This window comes from Cavia porcellus, unplaced genomic scaffold, assembly GCF_034190915.1.
Source record: "Cavia porcellus strain 051 isolate PalLab524CR breed Dunkin Hartley unplaced genomic scaffold, mCavPor4.1 scaffold_26, whole genome shotgun sequence".
NCBI classification, from domain to species: Eukaryota; Metazoa; Chordata; class Mammalia; order Rodentia; family Caviidae; genus Cavia; species Cavia porcellus.
In genome coordinates, this window is record NW_026947509.1 from 52059386 (window position 1) to 52081712 (window position 22327).

The following is a 22327-nucleotide window of genomic DNA, read 5'->3' on the forward strand; positions in this document are numbered from 1 at the left end:
TAAAAGTTCTAACATAATTTCATTCTCATTCATTTACTGATTCACTCACTAGTTTAACAAAAATTCACTGGGTGCCTGCTATCTTTCTAGCCTTGGGTGGTGTCATGGGTTTACAGTGGTTCACAAGTCAAAATCAGCCCTGTGCTTCGAGAAGAAGCTCTAACTAGGAAGACCAGAGATCAAGAAGACTGGGGAATATCAAGAGATACATAAAATTAAAGTAAAGTGTGACATTGAAATGATACTCAGTTTTAAAAATAAAATTCTACAGTTTGAAACAACATAGACAAAACCTGGAGAACATTTTGCTAAAGGGAATAAGCCACGTGCAGAAGAATGAACATTGCAAGATTTACCCTCTAAAAAAGTTGGATTCATAGAAACAGTAGAACAGTGGGTACCACAGACTTAGTGGAGGAGATGGAGAAAAGAGGTCCATTAGTGAGAAGGTATAGAGTTGAGGTGGCCTGAGGAATACATTTTAGAGATCTATTGCCCAGCATGTGACCATTAATAGTAATGAATATGTCAAAATTGCTGAGAGTAGATTTTAGATATTCACGCTCCTCCATAAAGTGATGAGTAGGGGAGGTGATGATATTAATTATCTTGAGTTTCTTATACTCACACAAAATAACCACATTGTATGCCATAGATAGTGGCGGTTTTTTGCTTTGTCTCATTTTGTTTTTAGTCCTGGGGATCAAACTCATGACCTTGCACTTGCCAGGCAGGCGCTTATATCACTGAGCTAAATCCCCAGGCCCTACTGGTGTTATGTTTAAATTAAATATTAAACAGAAACAAGCACAAATAAAAACCAGAGAAATATAAAACAATTGTATGAATTTTTTTTTTTTTTTTATCGGTACCAGGGATTGAACTCACGACTGCCTGCTTGCAAGGCAGGCACTTATGCCGCTGAGCTAACTCCCCAACCTAAAACAATTGTAGAAGGTCTTGTTAAGGAGGAATCTTATAAGGTGAGGAAAACATACTATTGAGAAAATAAGAGGAAGGGTGCAGGACGAGGTGAAAAGGAGTGTGAGGTCTCTGAGGAGAAAAAGTCTGAGGAAGCCAGAGGCCACCACTGCAAACCCAGGACCCAGGAGAGACATCCTTGAGTTTTTCTCTCTTGCTAGGGAGCTGGATCTTGGAAGATAAGTTTGTTCAGGCATTGTTCTTTTTTTTTCTTTTATCATTTGGTTTTACTCTCTTCCAAAAAAAGTAATAAGAACTGTGGGAGCAATAAAACCCAAAAATGTGTAATAGTCATTGTACAAAAGAGAGGAAAAGAAAGTGCTCTAAATGATATAACTGCATGTATATTTAAGTGTATAAGATAGACAATGATATTACTGAGTTTTGTTGGATCATTGAACAGAACTGTTTGGTCCCACTGTTTGAATGTCCACTATATAAGCTTTAATTTTGGAACTTGAACAAATATTTCTAAGATGACAATATGTAATCCATTAACTAGTGATTTCCTACTGTTTATTTTTTTTCTGAAATTCTGTATGACTTGTACCCTTTTTCAGGCATTGTTCTTGGCATCTGAAAAATTGCTGTGAACAAAGGGCCCCTTACATAAATTCCTTACAGAATTTATGTATTACCAGTGGTCGACAAAATAAGTTAAACAATGAAAATTGAACAAAATAAATTTTTGAAGGGGAACAGAAAACAAACAGAGCAGAAAAAAATTTGCAAGTTCGAGAGTTCTGTAGCTGGGTTTCATTGTATTTTAAGAACAGCAGTGAGAGTTGGCTTTGATGAGGGCAGTGTGGAGCGCAGACCTATAGCAGTGGCCAAGGCGGCATTGGTACCTCATAGATGGAGAGTGATGTTCCGATCACAAGACTTTGGTAGGACACAGGGGCTTACGTTAACACAAAGGAAGGTCATTGGAGGGCTGACATAATGCAACTTAAGGATCACTCTGGCTGCCTGGGGAGTTGTGGGGAGAGGAGTGGAGAATCCAGTGCAGAGGCAGAGGTCAGTTAGAAGGCCGTGGCTCTGTATGGCTGACTCAGTGCAGAAGAAAAACATTGCCACCCCCAAGGCTATAATATCCAGTAACATATATCATCAGCCTTGTTAATTCTGGGTTTGTTTCCTACTGTAGAAGAAAAACTTTCAGTATTTTAAGAACATGTAAATATTTTTGACACAAGCATAGATTTGGGTGATCATGAGTTTAATTTTCTCATATTTTTATTTCAGTTACTTACTCTGTAAGTACTTACAGAGCACTGTGTAGTGCCCTGGCACAGCTGCTGACTTCCCTGGGCCCTAATGATGACCATTTATTTTGTTCCACTGAACAAGTAGTGTTAGTCTGTGTCTATCTATTGCAAAAAAAAGTTTTTTTTAAAAAACTGAAAAAAAATCCAGTTTAGTTTTACTTTTAGAAAAATTTTTTCTAATGTTTATTTTATCTTACCAAATTAATGTCTGTTCTATGTAAAAATAAGTATTTGTATTTCATGTTTTAGTAATTATATATTAATTTTAACTTCTGGTCTTGGATATAAAACCAGAGAGTTAATAAGAGGCAGTAGTATAATTTTTATCAATAAAATGTGCACATTTGCAAAATATGTTCTCTAATACAGGTCTCATTTGGTTCCAAAATAATGCCATAATTCCACAGGTTGTATAAATGGATCTTGTCCCTCACAGTATTAGGGGCGCATATGTGTAATTAAACGGTTTTATCCTGACCCATGAGTCAGGCGTATCCCCCCAACAGCAACTTGCCTTGTACGTGAAGTTGTAAACGTCCAAGTGGTGCAGAAAAGTGAGTCCAATGAGGTAAGACTGATGGGACCGCTCTGTGAGAGGCAGGCTGCAGAATTCCTGCATTGCATCCTCCAGTTTGGGATTGGTGCTATTAGCATCACAAGAACGCAACCAGAACACCCGAGAAATAATCTGCAAAGTGGAAGGAGAAAAATATTTTCGCTGTGAATCACTGGATTATTAACTGTCCACTTTGAGAAGGTTTCTGTGTCATTTATACTTTAAAGTATATTAAGAATCAAGGAATTTGAAAGCATTAGTTGTTATTAATAAAACTAGAGGACCCACAATTCACTTGAAAGCTTAAGAAATAAGAAGGGGAGAAAAGACACAGAGAGAGGGAATCCTAGACTCTTGCTTGAATAGTAAGAAGAGCAAGTCTGTGAAAATTACTAGCTTAAGAACCATGCAGTTGGGGCTGGGGATTTAGCTCAGCGGCATAAACACCTGCCTTGCAAGCAGGCAGTCGTGAGTTCGATCCCTGGTACCGATAAAAAGGAAAAAGACAAAAAAACAAACAAACAAACAAAAAAGGAAACCAAGAACCATGCAGTTGAGGCTGGGGATTTAGCTCAGCAGCATAAACGCCTGCCTAGCAAGCGTGAGGTTGTGAGTTTGATCCCTGGTACCAAAAAAGAATCATGCAGCCTTTAAGTTTTTACCCTTGTTTAATTCAAATTGTATTTCATCTTAATAATATTTCAACATTATAATGTGGGTCTAGAGATGCAAACACATTTTTTAAAAGCCCAGAATCACACAGTAATGTGACTCACGCATTCTGCACAGCAATGCAAGAACCTCTGAAGTGTAAGAGGGAGGCAGGCATGACCTTCACCATCAGGTGGAAATAATGAGAAAGCTTGTGAAATTCGAGATTATAGAAACTTTCTTTATTTCCTTTTAAAAGTAGTAGAAGTGTACACTGTCTTTCTTTTCTTACTGAGATGAGCATCTATTCAGAAAACAAACACCTGAAATTACATCTTAGAACCAAGAGAGAAGAGGCAAGATCAAAAGAGAAAGGGGAATGGATATTATTTGCTAGAGAGAAAAAGTGAAGGCAAAGGAGCTTTAACTTTTGTGTGGGGGAACCAATTAGAATGACTGAATAAACTTAAATATCTTCCAAAGAAACCCTTTGAGGCTTTTTATAAACACATCTATATATAAACTTTATAAGTCTTACATTGGAGAACCACGGAACTGTGCTTAAAAATGACACATTCTGTCACATGGAAGTTGTGAATGGATGAGACCTTGAGTTCTGCAGCCCTTTTGGAAAATTTCTATGACACTTTCAGACAATAGACTTGAAAAGAAGGATAAAAGCTAAGACATTTGGAGTGGAAAACCCTTTTATCAGCATAAGAGAAAATGGCATTATGCATTTCCACACCCAAAAATGTTTACTATGACCACAAATTTATCCCTAGTTCCCCTGATCACATTTAAGTGTTTTATTCATACTTCTAAAAAGTAAGAATGAGTATCTATTTTTATTTTAGCTACAACAAATAACAAATATTCTCCACATTCCCAATTAGATTACGGAAGTTTCACTTAGATATGATTATAGTAAGTACAAGTTTAATTCAGGCCTTATGTTTGTGATAGTGAATATAATTATAAGTGCCATCAATTGTTTCAGAATGCCATCGGTGGGTAAGAAAAGGAGAGAACAAAGGAAGCAAGAAGAAGGATAAAGGAAAACACACAATGTAATATTCTTGTTTCCGAATTCCTCTTCTGTCTTACAAGGTCTCTTGCTAGAAATGGCACAGATTGAAAGAATGAGTTCTGGGCTTCTACACACAATGGGGTAGCTACAGTTCACAACAATTCATTATGTGGCATGTGAAGAATGGGAGGAGAGGAGTTCAAAGGCTCCAAACACAAAGAAGAGGTTAAATCTCTAAAGCAATAGAAATGTTTCTCAGGCTGGTCTCATTATTACACATTGTATGGATGCACTGAATTATCAGACTGCACCCCATAACTGTGTACATTTATTACGTGTGAATTATAAAATAAGTTTTTAAAATTAAATGGACCTCTAATTTTTCCATTTGCATGCAAAATTTACCAGATTTGCAGGCAACTTCTCTGTGTTCCACCGACAAGTACTTAACAAATGCTAAACTAGATTTATCTTTGAAAATCTGAAGACGCAAATCACGGCACCCACCTCCGCTCTGTTCTCAGGGATGGGGATGGCTAGCAGCTTGTCAATACTTGTGTTGGACATCCCTGTTGTTCTCCTCAGCTCTTCTTTCAGTTCTTCAACATTTTTAAACATTTCTATTAACTGATCTGCAAGAAAATATGCATACAAAGTCCACATGTCAGACATAATGTTATTTGTTTAGTTGTAGCAACATAGAAACCTCTAAAGTATATGCAATATTTACACCTTGTCAGGAACAGAGGTCTCCGAGTTTTGGGAAAACCTCGCATCTTTAAGAGCTATTTCTATCTAATTTAGACTTGTTTTTATTATAATAATCCTTAACTCAAAATAATATGCTGCTCTGGATTGTAAATTGTCCCAAGGTGTCTAGCACTTAAGGTTGATTCAAGGAAAATATGGATTTCTCATAGATTCTGATCTCACAATGTATTAAATAAATATCTGTCTGTTTGATTTAAAACATCACATAATTCAAAACACTTTTTAACCTGGGATCACGTGCTATTATCAACTTAGGACAAGGTCTGATAAATCTGGAACATAACGGTACAGAACATTTTTCCTTAACTTTGCATAGCATGCCACAGTTCATAAATAGTTTTCATAGTAATTGGCTCACTTTTACATGAATTTTTTTTGAGACAGGATCTCACTATATAGTTTGAGTTGGCCTGAAACTCATGATCTTCCTGCCTCAGCTTCCCGGATGCTAGGATTACATGTGTGCACCACCACTTTTGGCTCTTTTTTAAAAATAGAACGTGTTTAACTCCAAACTCTCAGGACAGCCATTCTAGTTATTTCGTATCTAGGTCACCTAAGGTACAATAACTAGTGTTTCTATTTTATTTTAAGAGATCGTAATCTCCACTTCTGCAAATGCCTTTTGATTTCTTGTATTTTCCTCATACAAATATACTTCTTTATTCTTGGACTGTCCTTGCATTTTGGTGGCTGCCTATTGTCCAAAAATTGGAATGCCTTTCTTTTTAGTAATGAGGTATTATACTACATGATTCCCCATGCTCAGGATACTAATACAAGGTTCTAAGCTGAAATTTTTGCAGACAGCAGTGCATCTTTTCATTTTTTAAAAATCAGATTATTCTCACAGAGGTGAAGAAATGTTGCCCTTGTTCACTCAGCCAACTACGCAACACACTTTAATGTGCAAAAGAAACAAAAGATAAACAGTGTGACTAAAGTTGGAAGATCTTCTTGCCATGAAATCAGACTTCCCTGTCATTCTCTGCTGCTTTCTCTGTGTTTGTGTTTGTGTTTTTGTGGGTTTTTAAAGGAAAGTAGCCATATTTGAAAGCTTCAGATTTCTCATGTGAAAGAACAGATAGAAAAATGGGTTTGGTTGGGAACTTCAGGAAAGTTTGTCAAACTGTGGCGTGAGGATCACAGGCTGTCTACTGTGACAACGTTTAAAATCCAAACGCAGAACAACCTGACTGCTCGGAAGTGATCACGCTGTTATTAACGTGCAGCAAGGCCTCAATGGTCGGTATTAACCGGGTGATATTTTCCAAGTAATTCATTTGCAATGCCTGTTCCAAGACCCTGCAACACAACAAAAGACAAAGAAGAAATTCAGCCAGGCAGAGCAATATTTTGAGAAGAGATTTCACCAAGGAACAACAGGATGGAAAACTTACCGATCCATATTTAAATTAATTTTGTTGAGGTCCCCAGTCAGCAAGTCTCTCAGTTTTTCAGACACTATGTTGTCATGGTACAGGAAGCTGGTTGCAATGTCAGTGCCCAGCTCTGCTGCTTCGAGAAGCTGCACATGAAATGCACTGTCTTCACACAGACTCCCAAAGCTTGAGTTAGAGAGCCAGCAGGAATTCTCCCTTGAGCTGAAAGTTTCTGATTTACAAAGGAGCTCGGTCAAGTTTCGAAGCTGAGACAGCTTTCCAAAAAAGAAAAGGGTGGGAATAGATTAATTAAATTATTCTACATAGCAGTGGAGAAAAAGCAAACAAAATTGATTCGTTTGAAACAAATTCTGCACAGATATTTAGTTAGCTGGCATCTGGCGTTACTTTTATTACAAAGTTCTCTTTCCGCCATTTGAATTTATTGTTCTTTGTAAAAGATTTGGACCTAGTTGATCTGCCTCTGTCCACTACAAACTCACAGGTTTAGAAAATAAAGTTTTAAAAAATGGCAAAGTATTTTGGTGTTGCACAATTTAAACGACAAACACTCCAACTAATTTTATATTTTAACTTAGATTTTAAATCATGAGTAGCACAAAGAGAAAACAGATTTGTTTTGAAACTTTGAAGCCCTTTCTTCTTCACCCCCATTGGGAAGACTGTGATCAAAATACCAGAAAGCAACAAGTGTTTATCAGGATGTGCAGAAATTGCAAACACTTGTGCACTGCTGTTGGAACTTAGAGTGGTCCAGCGACTCTGGAAGACCCGCAGCAGTTCCTCACAAAAGCAGAAATCCATCACTTTATGATCCAGCGATGAGATGTCTGGTAATATGCCACAGGCAATTAATTAAAAGCGAGAATTTGAAATACTGCCACATTGATGCTGATAGTACCACAGTCCATAATAGCCCAGATTTCATCAATAAGTGAAAGGGTAAATGAAATAGCAGTTTATTCGAAGCCTTAAATGGGAAATTCTTCCTCACAAAGCAACACGAATGTACCTTGAGGATACCATAAGTGTAACAAATACTGTATGATTCTACTTTATCTGAGGCACCCAGAATAGTGAAATTTATAGACACAAAGGTAGAAAGGCGGCCATGAGCCTGCAAGGACTGCGAGGAGGGAGAGGTGAAATGTATTCTGTAGCGTGAAAGTACAATGTTGTGAATGTAAGGAACGCAACTGAATTATACGGTTCAGTGGATTATGATGTAAACATTTTGTTATGGTAAGAAGCAAAATGGTGCCTCCCAGTGAAGCAGGTTCTGCCATGTGGATTCGTAAAAGACTCAGAAAGAAGATAAACCACACCTTCCCATGAGCCAGTCAGTGCATGGGCTGGGAATTCAGGAGAGCATCTGGTTAGCAACTGGCTGATTCGGAGGACTCTGGGTGAGATGAGGTCAACGGAATAGCTTGATGCTGGTACTATCGGGTTGGCCTCGCAGACCTGGGGCTGGCAGTGTGGACATCTACTCAGAGGATGGCAGACTGCATTGGGCAACAGTGGAGGATTTCCTCCTGTCATGTTTTTAAAATCCAATTTTTTTTCAATTTAACTGTTTTGTTTGATTTCTTGTGTCTAGTGGCCTGAGCAACTACTTTGAAGACAGTAATCTGCACAACCCTTGTTAAATTCTATCATCTTGTTTTGAAAACCTGTATATAACTGGGTTTTTAAATTTTTTTGTCATTTTGCCTTTGTTGTTTTTTAGGTTTGTTTGCTTCTTGATTTATCTGTTGTTGTTCTTTTTTCTCTTTAAAATAAAATTGAAAAAATGGGGAAATGATGATTCTAAATAAAAGCAACAAAATCTTAAAAAGAAATTTGGTGTGGCATTACATCACAATTAAAATGTGACAAAAAATTTTTAAAAAGCTCCCTTAAGTTGCAGCCTGAGAATCACATGCATTCTAATGAGGAAACATTTAAAATATAAATGAAAAAACATCCCATTTTTTTCACTTTCTGCCCTATATGTATGTACTCTTCTGCTTTCTTAATATTGTAACTAAGTGCTTTTGTCTGATAGAAGTGATTTAAGCTTAAAAATCTCAAAACTGAGAGGAAAATGGAAATCAAATAATTTTCTAAGCTATCAGCTGTATTTTTCTCTGTGGTTTACTATGCTCTGCGCACTCTGAAGATATATTCCCAGGTGGATGTACACTAAGGAAAAAAAGAATTTGCCCCTGGGAAAGCCAGCTGTCATACTTAAAAGCAACCCTACAACTATTTTTTTTGAGAAAGCAAATAAATTGGAACAATGTCTGAAGAAGCAAATATATTGTCATTCATTGTAGCTTACTTTTCAATGAGAAGTTACATTTTACAGAAAGGAAATATTTCATGATACACACATGGGCATGGGAATATTTCTTTCCGTATACCAAACGAGCAAGGCACAATGATGTACCTTTAATAAGAGGTTTATAGTAACTATATGAAGGCCATAGAAATTAATCATTGGTCATCTGAGGTAGACCTGCCATTGGTCTATTTTCCACTATAATTGATATAGTTGACTTCTAGCTTGAAACTACCCAAAATACCTTCATATGCATGAAAATTCTACCTACTGGTTTTATGACTATAACAAATTTTCCATTGTGGAATGGACTCAGTCCTTTCAGCAACTGTGACAATGTGTTTGCCACACTATTCTTTGGCTTGATTTTCTAAATACCAAATATGGTTAAATCTTCAACAAAAGAAGCCAAATCCCCACACAACATCCTTCAGTGTCTGTCCTTTAGGTGCTTTTTAAATACAGAGGATAAATATTGTTGATCTATTTGTTCTCCTTTGAAAGTATAATAAAATTCAATGACTCCTACTCAACAGAAACTGAAATATGCTTTTTGTTACAAGTTTGACATCCGTGTATAGGAAACCTAGACAGATGGGATAAAACTTATTGAAGGGGAAATTGGAAATCTGGCCACACTGCTGAAGTTGGGTTGGTTCTCTTAAATAACATAAATCAGGGTCATTGACATGGACTGCATGGAACAGCGTGGTCGCCAAGGAGCCATAGTCATCACTACTTGATTCTAAGAGCAAGACACGCATTAAGTTTTAGAAGCTGCCTGGATCATTCCTAAACAATATAAAATCAGTATCAGTAATTAATATGATTAAAGTGTGCATCTACTGCAGATTATAGATCTGTGAAAACCTTGTGTACAGGCACTGTCTCCTTTATCACGAGGGGGTGTCAGACTGACAGCTGGGTGACAATCCAGATCCAACTCCATTTCTAAATATGATAGACTTCTCCAGTGCCTACTGGTCACCAAAGCCATCTGAATCAGAATTGAAATTGATGTGATCATGAAGATCATGGGTCTAATGTTATCACAGGTATGTTTTTGCTCTTAGTAGGCAAGGAGAAAGGGAAGGCATCTATCTAAAAACATAAAAGTGTTGCAATAATTAAAAGTAGCACCTTTTTTCTGTTCAATATGTGGAAAACCCTTTTCTTTTTGGTGGGGGGAAGGGCAGTGTGTTGTCTCACTGTGTTGTTCTGGCTGGCCTTGAACTTGCCTGGTAGCCCAGGCTGATCTCCAACTCACAGCGCTCCTCCTAACTCAGCCTTCTGAGTGCTGGGATTGTATACATGAGCCACCCAGCCTGGCTCCATAACCCTTTTTTAATCATTTATTTTAAGACAGAGTCTTCTTTCTTTTTTTTTTTTTTTTTTTTTTTTTTTTTTTTTTTTTTTGTCTTTTTCATTTTTATCGGTACCAGGGATCGAACTCACGACTGCCTGCTTGCAAGGCAGGTGCTTATGCCACTGAGCTAAATCCCCAGCCCCCTTAAGACAGAGTCTTGCTAAATCACCAAGTTGCTCAGGCTGAATTTCAGTATGCAACCTTCCTGCCTCAGCCTCCTAGCACGTTAGAATTACAAGCATTCAACACCTCAACTGGTGGAGAATAACTATTTTATAACTTGTTCCCCAATCAGGAAGGTCTCCTTCCTACCAAAGAACTGAAGAGGAAAAAAAATACATAAAACAATGAAAAGAGAAACTCAGAAAGAGCAGAAGGCTGGGGAACCAGGAGAGCTCACCAATGAAAGACAGGGGCCACCCTAGGAAGGTGATGAGGAACGTTCGGATTGAGTGGACCCAACTATCACAGTGACAATACCAGTTACCAGGTCAACAAGGGAGGGGAGCAGGAGCAGCCGGTGAAGCTGCTGGAGTTTGTCTTCATGGCGTCATGAGGAACAGATACTTTCTGTATTGTGGGCTCTCTGGCAGGACCTGACACAGTAAAGAGACAGAGCTGCCCGTGTTTCTCAGGGAGTGTGGTCTAGGACTCAATGGCTTTGGTCCGTTTCAAAGAGCTGTCATGCTTGTGATAAATGGAAATGCATATTCAACCCAAGTGACAAAAATTGTAGTTTCTTGTCATTTTCGTGGCTGCTATGCAGAGCCAGTTTTCATAATGTCACTCTCAAGGGAAGCATTACATTCAAATTGTGGGAGGTGTTGTAAACTACCCTTCACCCCACTCCCGCTCCATCAGTAGAAATGGTAGAAACTGCCTGGGTTCCATCTCCTTCTCGTGTGCTGTGTGCCGCCTGTTACTTCCCAGGTAAAGGGCTGTGATGAGAATTTCCCAGGGGACAAATTACACCTTAAGTGCCTACTTTGACACCTTCTTTCTTAAAACATTCACGGATCAAGTGTTAAGCTCCTACTATGTGCTAGTTTGTTGAGCATAAAGATGAATAAGGCATGATTTTTATCAGTTTACGCTCAAGTAAGAAGATAAATCTTGTGCATTCAACAAACCATAATATCAAGTAATGATCCAAAGACCAGAAATCTCAAGCATTAGAGATCCATTTCTCTTATGCTTCATGTCTCATCAGCTGCCGTGCCGTGTCAGTCTGATGTCCTACATCACTCTCGAAACTGTCTCTTCCTTTTGTTCCTCACCACTGATACTGTGCAGGCCCTAAAACCGCCTACTTAACCTTCTTCCAATCTCATCTCTGTGAGTCTCCCAGAAAAATCTCTTTCTACAAATGCCAATTTTATCCCCTTCAAATTCACAGCTTTTCAGGATCAAATTCTAACAACTCTTGCTCTTCCTCCTCCCCCTCCCCCTCCCCTCCCCCTCCCCCTCCCCCTCCCCTCCCCTCCCTCTCGCCCTCCTCCCCTCCCCCCTCCTTTTCCTCTTGCTCCTCCTCCTTCTATTTTTCTGAGATGAGGTCTTCTTACGTAGTTCAGGCTGGCCTTAAACTTGCAGCAATCCTGCCTCAGCCTCCTGAGGGCTAAGATTATAGGAGTGTATCATCATGCCTGGTTTAAATTCTCACTTCTTGATTTAGCATTAAGAGGTCTTTGGACTGTGGGCTCAGCTTCTTGTCACGGCGCTCTTTCTTGCCTTCTTCATGGGCACCTTCAACTCTAAAAGGACACCTAACTCCGAGTGACCTGTTTCTGTCTTTCAGTTTAACATCTCCAAATAAGCGCAGGTCTGTGTCTTGAATGCACAACCCTGACGTTAGCCTTCACAGTGCTCAAGCCTCGAGTAAACATTATTTCCGCTACAAAATTTCTTCTCTTCACCTCTGTCGCCCATAACCTGCATTCTATTTCTGTCTCTGCACATAGGATTCTGTCCATCCACACATCACAGCTGCTGTCTCACTGTGTTCTAATTGCTGGGCTGCTTTTCCCAGCTCTTGTCCTGGGTCGATTACAAGCACTTTGAGGTTAGAGATTATGTCTTATAAATAAATAGATTAGAATTATAGAAACACAGATAATGGATGGCAATAATAAATGGAAAAATATTACAGGAGTTCAGATGCCAAAGTCAATAGCCTGGCTGGGAAACAAGGAAAAAGCAACAGTGTTGTATTGTAGAAAGCGACACTTAAACTCGCCTATGAAAGATAAGCAGGAATTTGCTAGATGAATACATAACTTCCTTCTCATTTGCACAAATTAAAATAATGCTAAATTAAGTACATTAGGAATTTTGATTCATGGAGAAGAGTAGGGCTAAAAAGTAGGTAATCTAGGTAGTGCAATTACGTGTAATATACATGGACATAATGTTTTGCATGCCTGCTTAATTGTAACATGTTGACTATAGTGCAAATCATCTTGCTTGCCCTGAATAAACCAGTTCTAATTTTACTTTATTCCTGGCTACATAAATCCGATTAAACTGCTGTTCTTATTAGGACAGCTGTTTTCAAAACTTAATAGGATTATTTAAGAAATAAAGTGAATTTCATGATAACCTGTATATTCATAACTAAGCAAAGAATAATGGACAAACAGGCACAAATTGATTCGAATGTTAGAACTTAAATTCTTCCGGTCACATTCTTCCCATTTTCAATGCATTTTACTATAACTTGCTAGTTTCTATTTCTGATGATAATAACAAAACACAGAATCAACTTTAAAGATTTTTTTACATGGCAAAGTCAAAATATAGCTTTTGAAATCTTTTATATGTTTAAATACTAAAGTCATCCCAAGTTAAAAATCATATAAATCTTCTTTCAAACTTTGTCAAGATAACTGTATTGTTAGCCATTTATATATGTATATACTGTAATTAGGCTGTTACGGATTATTTTATGTAGAGATTTCTACTAATTAAAAACAAAAAATTATATAACATCAGACACATCACCTTTTTTTAGTGTAAATCTAGAGTCAAAATAGGATCATCATTAGCAAAAGCCAGAATTAAAATTTAAACTAAAAGTATCTTGCCAGAGTTTTCTAGGAAGTGTTGATTTCTTTCATGACTTACTTTTGATTTTAGAACTTTGGGAACTGAAGAGAAGTAATCCTCATAGGAACCATTTTGAAGAAAAGATGTTTTAAACTGAATTGTGGACTGCAGAAGTCTTAGATTCTCTGTAAAAGGAAGAAGAGTTGCTTTATGTGAATTGCAAGGTTACTTGAGAGGTACATCTGAAAGACACCTCTACCCTAATTTATGACTAAGGAGTTTTTATATAATAGTGTAGTTAATATAAATAGAATGTGAGTGGAAATGTAACCTTTCCTAGAGTCATGTGGACTATGGGGTTCATTGCTTTAATAATATTCTTACACATCCTGCTTAGAGATTAAAAAATATCTCTAGAAAAGGTGATGAATAGCTTTTGCTCTTTTTTTGAACTAAATGTGCTTTTGATTTCAACTCTTGGATCTATTAATCAGTTAAAGAATTTGGATAGAAAGAGGTCATATGACCACAATGATATAAATATTGTGCCATTCCAACCTTGATGAATTCATTCATAGTAAACAAAGACCCAACTTATATGTTGTTCTATTTGCTTGCTATAAAGTCTTAAAAAATATTTCTGTGTTAAAAAAAGAATATGTATTTCCTAAAAAATGTAAGAAAGATGTTTTCCTTTTTAAAAAAATTTCAATTGACTTAACTGTAATCTTCATAGTTACTCATGTGAGAGAAAAAAAGAGAGGATAGAAAAAAGAATAGTCTGGTCCAGGGATATAGCTCAGCAGCACCGCACCTGCCTGGAAAGTACAGAATCCTAGTTTGACTCCCAGTACACTCCCCCAAAAAAGGTTTGTCACAAAAATGCCTTTGTTTATGTAATTTATATCTGCTTTTGGAACTATGTAGTGTCAATCTTCTTTATTACTTTAACAACAAAAACTATTAAAGGCATAGAAAACATTTACAAGGGTTACATGAGCCCCTGATGACTCTGGGTAGAGTTCACTGAGGTGGCCATAATTACATTATCTAGTTCATGCTGTTATACTGATTGGTGTCCAGGTGACCTGCTGGCACTAGCTTCAAGAACAGAGTAATATAATATAAACAAATATTCCCTACATGTCAAATTATCAAACTGAAACTGACACATAGAAAAAATTTTAAAAATTCCTTCTTTGATAAGCAAGCCTCTCAAAATCCAATGTGTTAGAACAGAAACAGAAACAGAACGAAGAGCAAGTTGCACCCCTAAGAAGAGTACCTGGTGACCCCCTGGCCAGGTTGCTTGTCACATGTCTCACACACGCCAAGTAAGGAAAATAGGGACTATGGGATGATATATTTAAGACGGCGTCTTCAAAGTTTTCCAGGATTAGAAGCCTGTAGAATTAGAAAGAATGTATAAATTAAGTCATCTGAAAAGAAAAGAAAATCATGTTGTTGAATTCATGTAAGTGATTGTTTGGGGACCGCTGACTTGAGTATTGAAATGCTGCAAAGCTGTGTATCCTTCTACAAGCCTGACTACATGAGGGAAACTGGTCTTGATTCTCTGAGCACTTGGTTTCTTCACAGAGATTCTGCTTTTAATTACTTCAATATTTATTCTCAAATTAATCACATGAAATTGGCTGCCATGGGAGATTATAGCCTAAGGTTTCTGAGACGTGTGTGTGTGTGTCTGGTGTGATGTGTGTGTGTGTGTGTCTGGTGTGATGTGTGTGTGTGTCTGGTGTATGTGTGTGTGTGTCTGGTGTGATGTGTGCCCTATCTCTTCAATTGCGAGGCTGCATCTCTGTTTGGTGGCTTCTTCCCTTAACATCTTTATACACAATAAAGGTGAGACTAAAGGTCAGTATCTGATTTGGGAGTTATCTGCTTTGAATCAAACTATATGACTTGCAAATTAGCTAGTCCTATCAGATGTTTAACTCAGATTTTATTAAACTACTAGTGGGAGAGATGCAACCTGGCGAAGCTAGTCAGTGCAGGAACATGTTTGACTCAGTATTAAAGATGTCTCAGGGTTTTTACATCTGAGTTAATGACACTGGATCTTTGCGGAATTTAAAAAGAAAAACTCAGTGGCGGAAAAGTGAGCTCAGAGTGTACTGGTTACATGGCTGACTCCTGTTTAAATAAAACTCATAACATTTCAGGTTTTTTTTTTTTTTTTAAAAAGCCCTGTGCTTTTTGCTTAGGTATTTCATTGAATAGACTATAGAAAATAATATTTTTGGTTGCCTAAAGCCTTTAAGCATTCTGACAGTTCATCTCATTTTTTTATCAAAGCTTCCATGTAGGTAATCAATGTTGTTTATCAATTTACAAATAAAGGACAAGAGAACATATTCTTCAAATGAGTTTTCTGGCTTAAATAAAAGACTCTATTGGGCAAATTTCTAAATCAAATCATAACTATTGAAATCCCCTTGTGACAGTGGAACCATACAATAGCAAGTCATTACTACACACAGTCAAGTTTCACGGACTGTCCCATCGCCCAGGACATGAGGGGTCAAAGTTGAATCAAGGACACGATGGCCAGTGCACTCGCAACCTACGACAAAACCTCCTCACAAATACTGTCCCGAGACAAAAGCCCCTGAACAATGTTTTGGCACATGCAGTGTCTTTAAACATTTTGAAGGAAAGAGGAAGCAGTCTCAGATAGAAAATCCTAAGGTAAAGGAGAAGATGGAATTTTAGAATACAAATTCAGGGACAAAAGGAGCTATGGCAATAATTATAAATTTATTATATCATTTCTTTTGGAAGTACTAATCCATTTTTTAGACTATGTAGTAAATACAAGTTTTGCGATAATCTTATGTCTCCTGTGAATAACCTGAAGGGTTTTAATCTGTTTAATTTTGTATCTCAGTCTTCCCTCATTTTGACAGGCCTTTGTGATTTCTGCACTTGAGCTGAAAGCAATGAATGGTAAACGTGTAAGTAAAAGAGACCTCGGCAGCTGCAGAGGCACTGGCCACTGGTCTGACATGAAGGCAACAGGGCATCTCTGGTACTGCCCTTAGTGAGGAGGTCTCTCTCCCTGCCCACTGCCCCCCCCCCGCACCCCTTCTTCCCCTCCCCCTCCTTCCTTCCTCCCCTCCCCTCCCCATCCTCCCCGTCTCCTCTCTCCCCTTTCCCCTCCCCGCTCTCTGCCTCTCCCTTTCTCTTGCCTTTTCGTTCTTGTGTTTGTTTTCCTCTCTGTCATAGTTATTATAGTACAGTGCTCAGCAGCACACTTTGGCCTAACCTTTAACTTGCACTGCAACAAGAGATTCTCGTGGTGTATTATGAAGCTTAGAATACAGAATAGTTGAAGTGACCTCAAAATACCCTTTAAACCCTTCTTTAGTTTTAAGAGGAATATTTGATTGTCAGGATATTTGAGAATGAATTGAATATACTTTAAAAATTAAGATTCCATGTACACGTTATATTTTGTCATAAACACCCAGAAAGTCCTTAAAACTATTTGATTTATATGCCCTTTTATGTGAAGCCCTGTCTGCTTCCCAAGAGTGCTTGTGATAAAAGGTAAGCTCTGGACACACACATGTGCACGTGTGTGCACAGTAAAAATAAGGACCTTAACACAAAAGTAATGAAGAGGAAGAGCTGTGAGAGGGAAGTGTTTTTGAGGAACAGTCTTCAGAAAATTCTAGACCAAAAAAAAAAAACCCCAAAAACCTTTTATCTTGTGCCACTGTTGCTATATTGTGATTATTTTAAAGTGGGGATGGAAGAGAAGTGCAAAGATAAGAAAGCCCTTAATTTCATCAATCACAACAAAAGCCATCTTAAAGGAATTGAATTCCTCCTAATAAACGTCAGCTGCCTGTCAGCTGCTAACTGCATCTGCTGCAGAATTTGCGAGACTGAAGCTCTGGCTCTGCCAGTGCTATGGTTGCCTGTCCCCGATAAAGATACCTGGTGTCAGCACCAAGCCCTTACTTGTCTCGGGGTAAAGGATTTTAAAAAGTCTTACTATGTTTGATAGCTGTGTAGGGAGCACATTTAAAAGACCCAACAATCTGAAAGCTGGCAGCCTAAATAGGAGGAAATTGTCCAAGCATGTTATTGTGTAACAGAACAGCAGGACTGCATGCTCCTAACTGTAATCTGATGTATTGATTAACTTTTCTCTATCTTCTTCCTCTTTTCTTTTGTTTCGTTCAAATTCCAGTTACCACAAAAATACACTATGGAGAATTTATCAGGTTAAAGCAACATTTACCTAACAGCCCATCTAATCTGTGAATCTGTCTTGAACTGTAGGAATCACCTCAGTCAGTTGCTACAAGTCACTGCTTGTGTTTCTACCAAAGTCATCAGGCACCTGCTTCCATTAATGGCTTGAAGACATCACAGTGACTGCTGTCATTTCTACGGCCTACCCTTGGCATTTTTTATAGCCCAATAAAAGTCCAAAATCAAATGATCTGTAAACAGTTTGACCTACAAAAATATCAGTAAAAGCAAGCAAATTCTGTATTATCTTGATTGAACATGAAAAGTTTGATTTTTTAGAAACTAAAAAAATGGCACTGAGAAACATGGAACACTGCTATGGTTGGAATGTCTATCTCCGCTCATCCGACACGTACACTGAAACCCTGATTCCCAAGGCCGGGAGAGTGGAGCCTTCGGGAGGGGATAAAATTACGAGGGCAGAACCATCATCACAAGGAAAATAACAGAGAGGAGAACTGGCTTGGCCCTTCTGCTTCATGGGGTCACAGCGAGGAGGTGCCCTCTGTGAACCCTAGTGAGCCTCATCAGATACCAAAACTTCTGGGACCTGGATTTGAGAAGCATGAAAAATAAATTTCATTGTTTATATGAAATTTCTATTGTTTCTAAGCCCCCTAGGTAAGGGCATTTTGCTACAGCAGCCTCAATAAGGAAAGACATATATTTTTCATGGTGAAAGGCTTTAAAAGAGCTGGAATCCAGATCGCTGGGCCTGAAGGATCCAAGGCAGACATGACGTAGCAGATCGTGTTATTCAGTCTTAGAACTGAGAGGGACCTCTGGGCTGTTTACCCAAAAATATTAATGAAGAATTACAAAAAAGTCTCAACTTCAGTGTGCTTGTGTGCTATCCTTTCCTTTGTTCAGTCAGTAGTTGATTTTTTAGATTTCTTATTTTTTTTTTCCTGTTCTGGTGACTGAACCCAAAGACTTCTTACTGACCTACATTTCCAGCTCATTGTTATTTTTAAATTTTGAGACAGGATCTTACTAAGCTTCTAAATTGCCTAAACTGGCCTCAAACTTAACAATCCTCCTGCTCCAGCCTCCCAGCAAGCTAGGATTGCAGGTGCATGTGAGCACTCTCAGTTTATTGCAGTTTTTATCCCCTGGCAGGAGAAATATGCTTATAAACTGTTTTATGGATTATTCAGCAACCAATTCAGAGACAAAGACTTACTGTGCAGCCAGACTGCTTGGGGATAGTGTCCGCCCATCATCAGCACTCCACACATCCGATGTGTTTCCAGAGTCACCTAACGGAGTGATATTTGCATAGGTATACATTTAACATGTTGGTTTAAAGGTTTGTTTCTTCTCCTAAAGCATCTCAAATTAAATTAAATTAGAAAATATAAAAAACCTGAAATTCTTTTCCCAAAAGAATTTTACAGTGAATGTTTAACGTTTTCTTGGAAACATTTCAGAAATTTATGAGAATCAAGATAATCTTAATGGTCAAACACATGTATTTCTAACCAACTTTTTCTCAGTGCATCGAACCTCTACATTATTTTGTTTCAAGACTTGTTTACATAGATGACTCTTAAACACTATAATGAATATTGACCATCACATAATTTGTTAATCAAAGGAGGCCAATTTCAATCTTACAGGTCACTGGAATTTTTTTATTGCCTTTCAGTTGTTTATGATGTAGCAGTAGGAAATACCTGCCATTGCTAATCTGTGTTTTCTATGTTCAGAAAGCAACCACTGATCATGGAAGGCAACCGTGAATGGAAATTGGCTAATGCTAATAGGATTATTCTGAGGATCTCAATAAGAAAGGGCAGGTGTGCAAAGCAATCACTGAGTTGGATCTAATGAAAACCATAGGTAAGGATCTCATTTTATGAAGTCGAGAGTTGCCCCCAAGTTAAATGGGGGTCACTGATCCAGCCTGCCGCATAGGCTGTACAGGAAGAGAGTAAGCACACAACAGCAATCACATGAAAAACTGAAAATAACAATTCTTCAAATGGCCACTGTGTAAATAAAGACATCATCAATCCAATATATTAAGTCAGCTCCCTTAAGAAAATAGTACCACTTATTTTAATCTTTTTAGATGCTACTCATTTCTTATAAAGAGCCCAGTATTTTTTACTGCTGTCATTTTTAACACAGGCCTAATCCCTTAATATGATATTTTTTTTACTGGCCTTCAGAGTTCTTCCACTGATTTTTGTAGTACATCCTGAAGATTTCTTCAGCGGTCCTAATGCAAAACTACAAGCACCCACGCTTTCCTTGTGCTGATTGTTTGTTTTGTTTAAATTAACATGTGTGTAAAATTCTACCCCAAAATTAACAACCTCATCTACCTCTTGTACCATTTATATTTAGGCAAAATTTGCTTGGCCCCTTATTATAACTTTCAACTTTGCAAAAAGAGCAAATTCCAATGAGTCAAAAATGTAATCTCTACCACCCAGCATCACCTGAGATCCATGCCACGTTGGAACTTATGGCGCTGGGAAACCAAGCAACCAGCTCGCCTCCCTGGTAAGCAGCCGTGAGCCTACGCGGACTGAGAATCAATCATTCCAACTCCCTCCCTACCATTAGCAAATGCAGCCAAAGGTCTGAGCATCTCTTGGGAAGTTGACCAAATGCAGTGTAGTAAATAGGGAGGATTTCCTTCTACCATCTCTTTGAAGGCAAATATTGTTGTCATTGTTTTGCTTTGTTCTGATTAATTGTATTGCTCCATTCAGTATTCCATCTGATAAGTTCTATAATGTTCTGTATTTCATTTGACTTTGCTATACCTGATTGAAAGAACAACTATTGTGAAGATAATGAGATATACTGTGGTACCTATTACTGTTATCCCGGGAACCTGCTGTGAAATCCTGTACCAATTTCACTGCAGTGTCTCAATAAAAATAAATAAATAAAAATAAAATAAAATAATTCAACAGCAAAAAAATGTAATCTCTGCTCCTGAAACAGTCTTTATGAATAGAAATACTGGAGTTATTAACCGGGTAAAGGAGTCTAATTGATCAGAGTTGAGAATTAGATCCCTTAAGACTGGAAGTTAGGGAGCCATGCATGGGCTGCAGTGAGGATAACCAGATGCCAGCCCCTTCCTGTGAGTTGGCACCATGTGCAGGCTGTGGGGAAGACAACCGGATGCCAGCCCCTCCCATCGTGTGGGCTGGGAGACAAGAAGAGCCAAGATCCCATGAGCAACTGTCTGATCTGGAGAAACACATGATAGCTATTGAAGTAAAATACTGCTTAATGCTTGCAGTGTTCACTGAATTTGTACACCTCAAAGTCAGTAATCTGATCACTTATTTAGAGGATAATAATACTCAGTATAGCATCTATCGGGGATCTCCTTCTGAAGGTGGTAACCATTGTTAATTCCCTATTATCTTGTTTTAAAATCCTGTGTGCTTTTTATTGTTTTGTTTGGTTGGGTTTTATTCTGTTTTGTCTTGTTTCATTTTATTATATCTGATGATAAGGGCACGTATTTCAAGGATAGCAAGATATATTATGGTAATCATTTTGGATTTACTGTTATCTCGTTTTGAAGTCTTGTATTATGTTCATTGTTTTGTTTTTATGGGTTCTATTTTGTTGTATTTTGTTGATTTTCCTATGTGTGATGGTATGGGCAGCTATTTTGAAGATAACAAAGGGCATTATGGTAGCCATTGTTGATTTCCTATTATCTTGTTTTGAAACCCTGTGTCACTTACACTGTTTTGTTTCGATTGACTTTATTCTGTTTTAGTTTGCTTGGTTCTATTCTCTTTAAACTAAAAAAAATTCTTTTAAAAAAAGACAGAATGTTAGAAGACAACCTTCTTCCCAGATGTTTATCAGTAACTCCACATTTTTGTGGATGCTAGGAGGCCCCCCAAAAACCCTGAGATGTGTTTAGAATTCAGGTTGGACTAGAAAAAGAAACAGAGAGGAGCAGCCATGATGGAGTCATGGTATAAAGAGAAACGGAGGATGACTGTGAAAATAAAATGCATCCTATAGGGCAAAGTGGGGCCTACTGAACCAAACCCTGTCATTGTCCAAAACTGGGTACAGTGCTCTGGTTGGGTGGTGGCAGGCACTGGACCATCCCAATGTGTCTGTACCCCAGGATAAGACACGCACGGTGCTGTCTATGAAAGAGCTCAGGCTCCAGGCACTAAGGGTGGAGAGATCCAGGCTCTACTGTCAGCCTGGATACACACTGCTTGTAGCGGGCAAAGTGTTCCACCTCTTTTGCATCAGTTCCTGTCTGTCGAGTAGGATAAGACCTGCATCCCATTGGGTTGCTTTGATAATAAAAGGAATCTCGTACAACAGAGCACTTAGTATTGCCATAATAAACACTAACAATTATTTTCCTTATTCAGGAGAGTGAAGGGAAAACTGAAACTATCTAAACCCTGGCAGATACTAGTGGGAAGCGGAGCAACTCCGCTGTGAGATACCATCTCCATACCAGCTTCACTGAAGTGCAGAACCACTGAGCAACTATGACCACCTCAGCAGCACCACGGATCACAATGAAAATGAAGCACGCATTGGCCTGCTGTGTTTTAATACTGGACAAAGTCATTAGCATATTCAGATGTCATGCACAACCACTGTTAAATGTTAAAAACTGAGTTACATCATTCACCAAG

At 38.2% G+C, this 22327-nt stretch overlaps 1 protein-coding gene across 1 annotated transcript in view; it reads right to left on the reverse strand.

Annotated features, from left to right (window-relative positions):
* Positions 1 to 22327, reverse strand: part of Abca12 (ATP binding cassette subfamily A member 12) — a 170215-nt gene that overhangs the window by 73919 nt on the left and 73969 nt on the right. Inside the window, exons 9-15 of the mRNA XM_003474203.4 lie at positions 18859 to 18934; positions 14677 to 14795; positions 13470 to 13576; positions 6658 to 6914; positions 6450 to 6562; positions 4994 to 5118; positions 2764 to 2937 (exon numbers count right to left, since the gene is read on the reverse strand). Coding sequence (XP_003474251.2) covers positions 2764 to 2937; positions 4994 to 5118; positions 6450 to 6562; positions 6658 to 6914; positions 13470 to 13576; positions 14677 to 14795; positions 18859 to 18934 — 971 coding nt within the window. The remainder of the gene's footprint in view (positions 1 to 2763; positions 2938 to 4993; positions 5119 to 6449; positions 6563 to 6657; positions 6915 to 13469; positions 13577 to 14676; positions 14796 to 18858; positions 18935 to 22327) is intronic.